Raw genomic sequence first — 10,037 nt, forward strand, 5'->3', positions numbered from 1 at the left:
ATGATTACTGACACTAAAAGTTAATGTTCAACCCTGGGAAATGACTCTTCCTTCCCAGGAGCTTTCTGAAGCCAGGGCTGGGAGCTCGCTCCTGGGGCTGGGCATTTATAGCTTTGCGTGTTACAGTTCATGAAATACTCTCAACTTCTCGAAAAGCTGGTTTGGGTTTTTTCCTCTTGGGAGGGGCTGACTCTACCCTTTATGCGAATTCCAAGGCTGCGGGTGCCCTGCCCACTGGGAAACACCTCTGTCTCTGCTGCTCTATAAAGTTCCCAGGTGGCCCCAAGGGAGGACTTCTGCAGCGCAGCAGCCTCCCCAAGTCGTGAGGTTCCTGCCCCGCCACCATGAGGCTTCTAGTCCTCACCAGCCTGCTCTGCACCCTGCTTCTCTGCTTGTCCCTCTTCTCCGCAGAAGGTAGGACTCTCCCCTGTCCCCGCCCAGGGTGCCGGTCCCTGAGCAGGGATTCTCTGGTCTGGGATGGTGGGAATCAGGAAATGTTGGAGGGCAGGCAGTCCTGGGCCCTGAAAGACGTCACCCCTGAACCCATATGGCACCTCTATTCACAATAGCAGCACCAGAGGGAGGCTCAGGAGCCTTAAACCCCGCAATCTGTCCACAGCCCCAGCTCGCCGAACACACACACACTAAGTAAAAGGAAGAGGCTTTGTGTCTGTGTGGTAAGCACACTGCTTTTACTGCACCTAATTCCTGCCTCACTGGAAGTTTTGGAGCCACTCTAATACACATGAGTAATGCAGTCAATTTGTGTTGAATGAGTGAATTAATTGATTAGTAGACCATCTGGTCTGGACACCCCCAAATCTCATGCAGAGGGAACACCTGTGGCAGATGGGATGATAACGTGGTGGGGAGGCATGTTCATTTAGAACTGGGGCACATGGCCCTTGCACCTTTACGGATACGAGTATTTAGCTCTTCTGTCTTTCTCAATTCAGATTGCTGAATATTTTGAACTTTTTCTCTTGCCTAACGCTCTAAAAACTGCTTACTGTGTTTTTTTTTTTTAACAGTTATGGTTATTTTAACATTTATCTGAATTTGGGGATATAGAAATAAATACCAGGGTGAAAAACGCCCATAATTTCATTACTCAAGAATGGCCATGTTCAACATTTTGTTTATTTCTTTTCAGTACGCTTACAAGCATCTTTGTAATGGATATCTCTCTGTATGTTCGATCTTATATCTGTTTTATTTATCATTGTATTATTATAGTCACCAAAAATATTTACAGTTGAAATCTGGAAGCATTTACACCAGAATGTCAACAGCAGCCATCTCTGCCTGAGCAGTAGGATTATCAAAAGTATTCACTTTCTAAAGTTTCTGCGATGAACATTGCCACATATACAACATGGAAAACAGTGATTAGAGTTCCTCAAAAACACAGCCCATAGCAACATGATTTATCAGACCTCTTCTGTTGGACATGTTAGAGATTGGCAATGCTACCTTAATGACAATTCAGCAAAGATGAATATCTTCCTCATTAAGCTTCCTATCCTAGGAGTGTCTCTACCAGATTCCCCAAAATGGGGTTATTTAACTAATAATTTTAGGTATAACTTGCCATTACATGAATGTACTGTGATGAATTTACATGCTTAGATATCTTTGAGCTATTTTAAGTGTACAGTAAAAAGCATGGTTCTACGTAAAACATTTCCTGTATTTCAGCTAATTTTCCTAGATTGCCGAGGGGAGAGAACTACTATGTCAAAGGGCGTAGACAATTCTTAAAAAAACATTTACTTTTTTAGTTTGACTGGACCAGGTCTTAGTTGCCACCTGCAAACTCCTAGCTGCAGCATGAGGGATCTCACTTTTTGATCAGGGATGGAACCTGGGCCCCCGACATTAGCACCTGGGAGCACAGAATCTTAGTCACTGGACCACCAGCGCAGTCCCAAGGGCATAGATACTTCTGAGTGATGGTGCTGAACTGTTTCTTGGGCAGGAAGATGAGGAAGATGTATTCTGAGGGCAGAGGATCTCCCCACATTGACTGTTATTTATGGAAAAGAGATAGCCTCAAGGCCCACTCTCCCTGGATCCTCCTGTAGCCTGACCCATCCTGAGTTTTCCTGAATAAATATTCCCAAACCCTTGGCCTTGGGGGCTGAAGTTCTCTCCTGTCACTCCTGCATAGACCCTGTCCCCAGTGTCCCCAAGTGTGCTAAGGGAGGGACTCTGTTCCTGTGTTCCCTCTCAGGGAGAAGACACCCGAGGCATCATGCCAAGCCCGGAAAAGGCAAGCCCTGCTGTCCCCGAATTCCTGGCCCTGAACTGATGACCCAGAAAGGTAAGCACCGCACACCTGCCTGGGTGTAAGGAAAGGCTTTGAGGCCATGGGACAGGCTGTATACGTGTCCCCTGCCCACCTGCCCTCCATTCCTGGCATCAGGCCCTTTTGTGGAGAAGCCATGAGCAGACATGAGCTTGGCCTCATGGATCTTTCTAACCTAGTGGGGGAAACTGACCTGCACCGCCCCCACCAAAAAAAAAAGTCAACAGATTAATCACCTTGAACTGAATATATTCCCTCAAGAGAAAGAACAGGATGCAATTAGAAAATGGGATGGAGAAGGTCCTCATCCTGGGTGGGAGGCCTCAGAGGGGCCAAGCTTTGCGAGACCCAAAAGAAGACCAAGGAACTGGCAGGAGGAGGTGGGAGGGGCGGCGCAGGAGGGGAAAGCAGGAGGCATGAATAGAGAGCAGGTGGGGAGTCGTGGGGTGCGCAGAGAAGCCACGAGCCGAGGCCGGGCTGGCCTGGTGAGGGAGCTGGCCCATGAGCTGGGCGACCAGAGGGGACGGGGCGCACAGGGCCAAGGCGTCCCGAGCGGCAGGCAGGCAGCACCCATCCCAGGCGGCAGGCTAGGGGTGCAGAGCTGGACTCCCTCCCAGAGTGAGGCCTCGAAGAGCAAGGCTGCCCTCTCCCACAAGGCCTGGGGGGCAGGGGGATTGAGGGGTGAGGGAGACAGGCCAACAGAAGGCTACAGGCACCCAGCTCCCAGTACTGGGGCACCAGGCCAGGGCAGGCTGATGCATGGGAGTTGCCTAACCCAGGATGCAAGTTTGGGACGGCTGAACCTTGGCTGGCCTTTGGGCCTGGGGCAGGCAGAGTCCCCGGGGGAAAAGCCAGGCAGGCCTGACACAAACCCAGGGTTCCTGTCCCCCATCCTGCACTTAGTCTCTGCAGCCTAAGGGAGGCCCCATCTCAGGGCTCTAAAGAGGCCCAGCTCCACTGACTCCTCTGGGGCCATGGCTCAGGGAGCCTGTGCCAGAGCTGGAGCCTCCACACCCCTCCTGGTTCTCAAGAGTTCTGTGTGCCAAGGGGAGGCCTGGGTGTGAAACAGAGGGAGGGGGACAGGCTGCATGCCTCAGCCTCAGGCCACTTCTCTGGAGAAGCTGACAACCCCCCTTTCCAGAGTGGCATCACATCCCACTGGGGCTGGGTAAAAATAACTGGTTCTCACACCCTGAACCCGAGTGTAAGGTCCCCCCCGCCCGGGCTGGCTGGCTGGCTGCAGCCTGGCTCTCCCTGGAAGCTCCAGCCTGGCAGAGGAGGGCTGTTTCGCTGAGTCCCTCCCCACCGGGAGGCTAGGCTGGGCTCGGACACTGCAGCGCCCTCCCCAGGATGCATTTGCTCAGGAGCACTTGTCAATGAAAGTAATTAATAAACAATCAAGAGTAAGAATAGAAAAGAGTGTTATGTGAGCCAAACTGACGACTAGCCAGAAGCCTGCTTCCCAGTTGACTCTTGAGAAACTGCCCGAGAGAAGCAGAGTTTTCACTAGTTTCATATCTTGTCAGAATAAGACAATTAAACAAGTCAGTATCATATTTCTTCAAGATTTTTTTTTAGAAAAAAATAAAAAAACAGACCAACCTGTACACAGCAAATCAGGCCTTGGTACCTGGGAAGTGACTCTTATCATCAGAGGATTAACATTGGTGTCCTAGGAAGGGGAGCATTTAATCTACACTTTAAACAGGGACATTCTTTACTTCTAGTCAATGTGCCCTTTTTAAAAAATATTCAAAGCAGATATACAATGTATGTTTGATAGGCACCCAAAGGCTATTTTATTTAGCATAAAATTCAAGTTAGCTCATGTTTGAGCCAGAATGACTTCCCACAATACTGTAAGCCCAGAATCCTAACCACTAAGCCACCAGGGAATTCCCTGTGAAAATGTTTCTTATTACAATAAAGAAAAGGGAAGCTGAAGATGTATGTGCATGCACGCACACATGATTCATAGGAAACACAGCAGGGTTAACTCCTTGTGCACAGCACAAGGGCAGCTCTTTTTTTTTTTTTTTTTTTTTTAGCCACACAATACTTCAGAATAATCTAAGTGTGCGGCTCCCATGCTGAGTCTGGATTTCTATCAGTGTACATAGCTTTTATATTCCATTGCAGGGATCTGCAAGCAACTTAGAACAAGAAGGGCAAAGCAAGCATTTTTACTAGGTCCCTATCATGCAGTCTCATTTAAATCCTTGGAACCATCCCAGGGCAGCATGGTCCATTTTACAGATTTGAAACTCAGGCTCAGAAAGGTTATGAGGCAGAGCCAGAAACTTGTCTCTGTCCATCTCTTTCCATTGCAACAGCTGCCTCCTGCAGAGAAAGGAGTTTCCTTATTACATTTATGAAGACACGCAGGTGCCTGAGGAAGACTTCAGACTTCCTGGAAGGGAAGCTCTGTCTGGGTTGGAATCTCAGCTCCAGCACCAGCTAGATATGTGTCCTTGACCAGATCCTTCAGCTCTGCTAAGCCTCAGTCTTCTCCCCTGTGGATGGGTGTAACAGTAGACTCCATGATCATAGTCTATTACCCCCTAGTCAGTGAGGTTGTGACTATAAAGCCAGGCATTGGCCTGGCACTGGCTATCTGGTTAACTTGCTCTGCTCTGGCTACAGAGGAAGTCTGAGCATGCCCAGGTGTAGTGGTTCCACCCCTCTTCTGGGGCTGACCCTATGGCTCACACAGCACTGTGGAATAAACAGCAGGGGCGCCGGGTGTGCCAGGCTCTGGGAATTTGGCCTCTGTACCCTGGTTCACTGACATAGGAGAGCCTGTGCATTGTCTGCTGAAAGAGAAAGTGGTCAAGGCTGCCTGGAGGGTGTCCCTGAGCTGACACCCCCAGCTGTGACACACACAGGCCAGTGTCGCCCACTGTCCAATCGAAGATGTCTTTCCGGAGCACAGCTTTGCCTAAGTGCTATGCTAGGCCCATGGCAGTGATATGAAGTGGCAAGCATGGGACTCTGGGTTAATTCTACAAAGCCATCATCAAAAATCAATGTGTTGAGTGGCCAGTTTGCTGAACTTACCACAATTGGTAAATTGTTTACCAATTTACTAAAAAAAAAGGTGTGTGTGTGGGGGGGGGGCTTTCTCTAAAGCATTTGAAAAGTTGGTAACCATCTATAAGGCAGCCTTGTTTTAAAGGAATGTTCAATTTGTTGGTTCTATTGGGACTTGAGGGGTCTCAGCTTTAGGTGTGGTCAGACAGACAGCTATCTAGGCCTCACCAGCCGGGAAAGTCTGTGACACTGAGCCTCTGTCAGGCTGCCCTCCTTCCACGGGTCCTGAGGCTGTCAGTGAGGGGACTCCTGGGGAGGGCTGGAGAGGCCTTGTGGGAGGGTCCTTGGGGTCTGAGAGAGTGCCTGTCCATTTGCAGGCTTCTTAGGGCCTGAGAGCTCCATGCCACCTTCCCCGCTTTGAAGCCCCACAAAATGACTTGAACATTTTGGGAGACACTTGAACATAGTTGGAGACAGGGGCTGAAAGGGACACAGATATTCCTCCCCACCATGGGGTTGCCCCTGTCTTTAGAAAGGAGCCTAGCCTACAGAGACAAAGGTTATCCACTGAGGACTTGAGTGTGATGACGTGAGGGTTTGGCGACTTTGGAAGGTAGCAAAGTGGACACCGGGGCTCAGTGCAACAGATGTAGGAGGTGGAGAGGCTACCCATCGTGCCCAGTGGACCCATCAGAGGGGCTCAGATTAGTGGTCTTGTTCCTTGTAATTACGCCTGTCAGCCATAGCTGCATGATAAAATACCTCCAGCTTCAGTGGCCCAAAACAATACGTAGTTATCATTTGCTATGAGTCTATAGGTCAGCTGGACCGTTCTTCCAGTCTTTGACGGGCTCATTCATTTTTCCAAGGGTTTGGATAGGTACTTCTGCTGAGCCTAGCCAGGCTCTTTCACATGTCTGGGGGGGTCAGTGGGATGAAGCTAGGATGATCTCAGCTGAGTGACTAAACTCTGTTCTACAAGGTGTGGAAGAATCATCCTCTGACAGGCTAACTCAGGCTTGTTCACTTGGGGACTGCAGGGCTCCACCTACAGAGGGGAAATACCTCAGGCCTCTTTAGGCCTCAGAACTGGTCCACTTTCATTTCCACTTCATTCTCTGGGCCAAAGCAAGTCACCAGACCAGATTCAAGGAGCAGGGAAATAGACCCCTTGTCATGGTGGGAAAAGATGCAAAGTCATGTTGCAAAGGAAGGGCAGAGAACTCTATCCTCATTTGCACTCAGTTAACGACAGAGGATGAGATGGCTGGTAGGCATCACTGACTCGAAGGACATGCGTCTGAGTGAACTCCGGGAGTTGGTGATGGACAGGGAGGCCTGGCGTGCTGCAATTCATGGGGTCGCAAAGAGTCGGACACGACTGAGTGACTGAACTGAAGTGAACCACATTATTTATTGTAGGAACCAGAGAAGAGAGTTTTGGGGCTTGAGGGTGAAGACAGAGGGTAGAGGGGAAGCAGTGGTCAAGAAATCATGGTTCTCCATCAGAAATGCTAGGAGAAAACTCTTACAATATGATATTAATAGAAAGGAGTAGTTAACACTGTATATTACTATGATTATCACTTTGGGAAGGCAAAAGCACTTTCAAATAGGAAGAAAAGAAAATTACACCAATATTAGCACTTATTTATGATTAAGACATGGGAATAATTATGATAATTAAATTTATTTTTTGTATAGCGAGTAATTATATAGCAACTACCGCACAGCACTTACATCTGCTAACTCATTCAACCCTCACAATAGTGCAAAGAGTTAGACACTATTGCTATTCTTATTATTAGACAAGGCACCAAAGCACGGAGAAGTTTAGTCAGCTGTTGAAGGTCACCCAGCTAGTAAGTAAGGGGTAGAGCTGGGCTTTGAATCCAAGTAACCTGGCTCCAGAGTCTATGCTCTTAACTAGCATACCACCTTGCATATAGTAATAATCCAGAAACTAAAACAGAAAAAATAATATTACCATAATTTAATAACCATCCTTATTCATATTTCCTTTTCTCATGCAAACATGTTTACCTAGCTTTATTTTTATTATACCTTTTTTTTTAATTTTTAAAATTAACATTGCTTTATATGCATTTTTCTTCAAGGTGCTGTGTCGTCTGCATAGCCACAGGGCTTTAGCACTGTTAAATATTTTTTTCATCATGATATACTATTTAGTAATTAACCATTTCTCTACCACAGGATATTCAGACTGTTTCCAGAATTTTTTTCTGCTGCTAAAAACAAAACTGTGAAGACTAGCTTAATACATGCAGGTTTTTCTTTCTTTATGGATTATGCCTCCCACAAATGGGACTGGTTTATCAAAAGATGCAAACCAAGCTTTGAGACACACATTACCTGAGAGAGAGGAGATGGCTGAGGGTTCAAGGGTGAACCCTCTCACCACTACCTTCAGAAACAGACCTTCCAAACCCCTCGATTTTAGTGGGCTCTGCTCTTGACAGAGACAGTTGAACAGATAAACTACCTTCCCTCCATCTCCTGCTAATAAATCAGATTTCTCCCCGATGGGATAGAAATAGCCTGGGCTGGTCATGTTTGCAGTGAAAGACCCCCTCTGGGCATCCCAGAAAGAGGGTAAGATCTAACACTTGCTTTGGTTTTTTAAAAACATATCTTCCTATCTAAAAGTTAATCTTAATTGTATTTCTCCCTTTCCCCCACCTTGACTCTGCTTGCCTCTCTGCCTCTTGTCTGATCGTGCCTGTTCTTGTCTGCCCGCTGCTCCTTCCTAGGACACCACACGAGAAACTGCAGACCATGCAAACTCAAGCCAAGGCCCCGCTTTTGGGTGGTTCCTGGGGCCCTCCCACAGGTGTAGGGCTGCCGCAAACAGGCGCCACACATCTGAGGCCCGCACGCTTAATTCTTGAGGCACCCAGAAGACTTAGGTTCCCCCAGGGTGCTCCCCTCAAAGTCGGGACTGATGACAAATCCTCTGCCCATGAACCTGAGCTTCCTTTCTTAAAGACATAGCATCTCTTGCCTACCGTGTTGGACTGTGCTCATGATTTTTTTAGAAAAGCCTGAACCAGAATCTTCTGAAAACCACAACATGGATTCGAAAGTCCAAGCTCTGGAATGCCTGTTTCTTGCTGTATGCTCTTGGGCAAGTAACTTAGTCCCTCTAGGCTCAGGCTGACTTCAGAGATACAAACTCCAGTGAGAGAAGACATCCAAGGAAGGCACCAGCGAGCTTCACTTACCCCTTTCAAGCCTCATGGCAGTGAGCTAGGGTGTTGGAGGGCTTCATCTCAGGCATCCTTGGCATAGTTCCAGAACTCCAGATCCTGGTATCAATCATCCGCCAACCTTCAGAGTCATTGTGAGCCAGGTCCAGCATACCCAGCCTCAGTCTCCATCTAGCCCCTTGCACACAGATAGTCAAGACTCCATCGTGACCTGAAGAGCTACAAATCCAGAGACTTCCGAGCCTGCTAGAGTGAAGGGTAACAGGGACCCAAGCATGGCCAACCAGCAATGCAGCGGCTCAACTGAACCGAGACACACCCACGCTCCTAACTGTCCCACATCCCATGGCCCCTGTAGGAACCCCTGCCTGATTTTCTGATGTGAGTCTGCTGTAAAGAGCGTGCAATGAAACAAATTGTAAATAAATAAACAAAACACATGGCACATGGTTGTTTGAGAAAACTGGAGGTAGGACCTTTGGTAGGAACTTGGGCTTCCCTGGTAGCTCAGACGGTAAAGAATCTGCCTGCAATGTGGGAGACCTGGGTTCAGCCCCTGGAGGGGGGTTGATCCCCTGGAGGAGGGCACTGCAACTCACTCCAGTCTTCTTGCCTGGAGAATTCCATTAACAGAGGAACCTGGCAGGCTACAGTCCATGGGGTCACAGAGTCAGACACGACGAAGCACAGCACCGCACAGGAGGCCGGATCTGAGACACAGCTGTCTGCTGCAGGAGACCCACTCCCTGAGGCCTCTCCTGCAGGCAGCACCTTCATCACAGCACAATCTAACCATGAAAGGGGGCAGGGGGGTGGGGAGTGAGGAACAGTGATGGGAGCAAGGGTCTCGGTTTGACACACCAGCACTCCCCAGGATTTTCATGTGATCTGGTCAAGTCAGTTCCTGTTTCTGTAAAATGCAGAGTCCAGGACCTATTCAGAGAAGCTAACGTGAGGCCCCGACAAGTAGACAGATGTAAAGTGCCCACAAGGGGCCTGGCACAAACAGAGGAGCTTGGTTCCAGAAAGCCCCTGCCTTCCCTGCCCCCATCCTGGAGGGAATGTTTATGCCCAAGTGAACACACAACTGTGGAGAGGAGGCTCAGAGGGAACAGATGGCCCTTGTCTAAGAGGCTTATCCTTCAATAAATTTCCTTCTAATCTGCTTCTCCCGGCAAGGTGAGAAGCCCCTCCCTACGTCATCCCACAGCTGTCTGAGAATGCCAGACCCACCAGGTGTGAGGCCGATGAGCAGAGGTTCCCTGGCACCCGGCAGTGGGGACAATGGTCCCAGGGCAAGCCCGGGGTCCTCACCTTGTCCTAGGCCAGACCTTTCTGTTTCTGCCAGAAACTTCACTTGCGAGCTCATCCACTCACTCACTCAGCCACCCATCCCTGGGGTAGGTAATGGTCAGAACATGCTAGTTCCAGGGCTCAGAAACGAGCAGATTCAGTCCTTGAGGGCTGAGAAC

General features: G+C 48.8%; 1 protein-coding gene across 1 annotated transcript; it reads left to right on the forward strand.

Annotated features, from left to right (window-relative positions):
- Nucleotides 1-224: 224 nt before the first annotated feature.
- GPR15LG (G protein-coupled receptor 15 ligand) lies at nucleotides 225-9,010 on the forward strand. The gene is made up of 3 exons (XM_069572258.1): nucleotides 225-414; nucleotides 2,234-2,323; nucleotides 8,110-9,010. The coding sequence occupies exons 1-3, from the start codon at nucleotides 345-347 to the stop codon at nucleotides 8,193-8,195; spliced, it is 246 nt and encodes an 81-aa protein (XP_069428359.1). The 5' UTR covers nucleotides 225-344; the 3' UTR covers nucleotides 8,196-9,010.
- The last annotated feature ends 1,027 nt before the right edge of the window (nucleotides 9,011-10,037 follow it).

The sequence above is a fragment of the Ovis canadensis genome, chromosome 25, assembly GCF_042477335.2.
Source record: "Ovis canadensis isolate MfBH-ARS-UI-01 breed Bighorn chromosome 25, ARS-UI_OviCan_v2, whole genome shotgun sequence".
NCBI classification, from domain to species: Eukaryota; Metazoa; Chordata; class Mammalia; order Artiodactyla; family Bovidae; genus Ovis; species Ovis canadensis.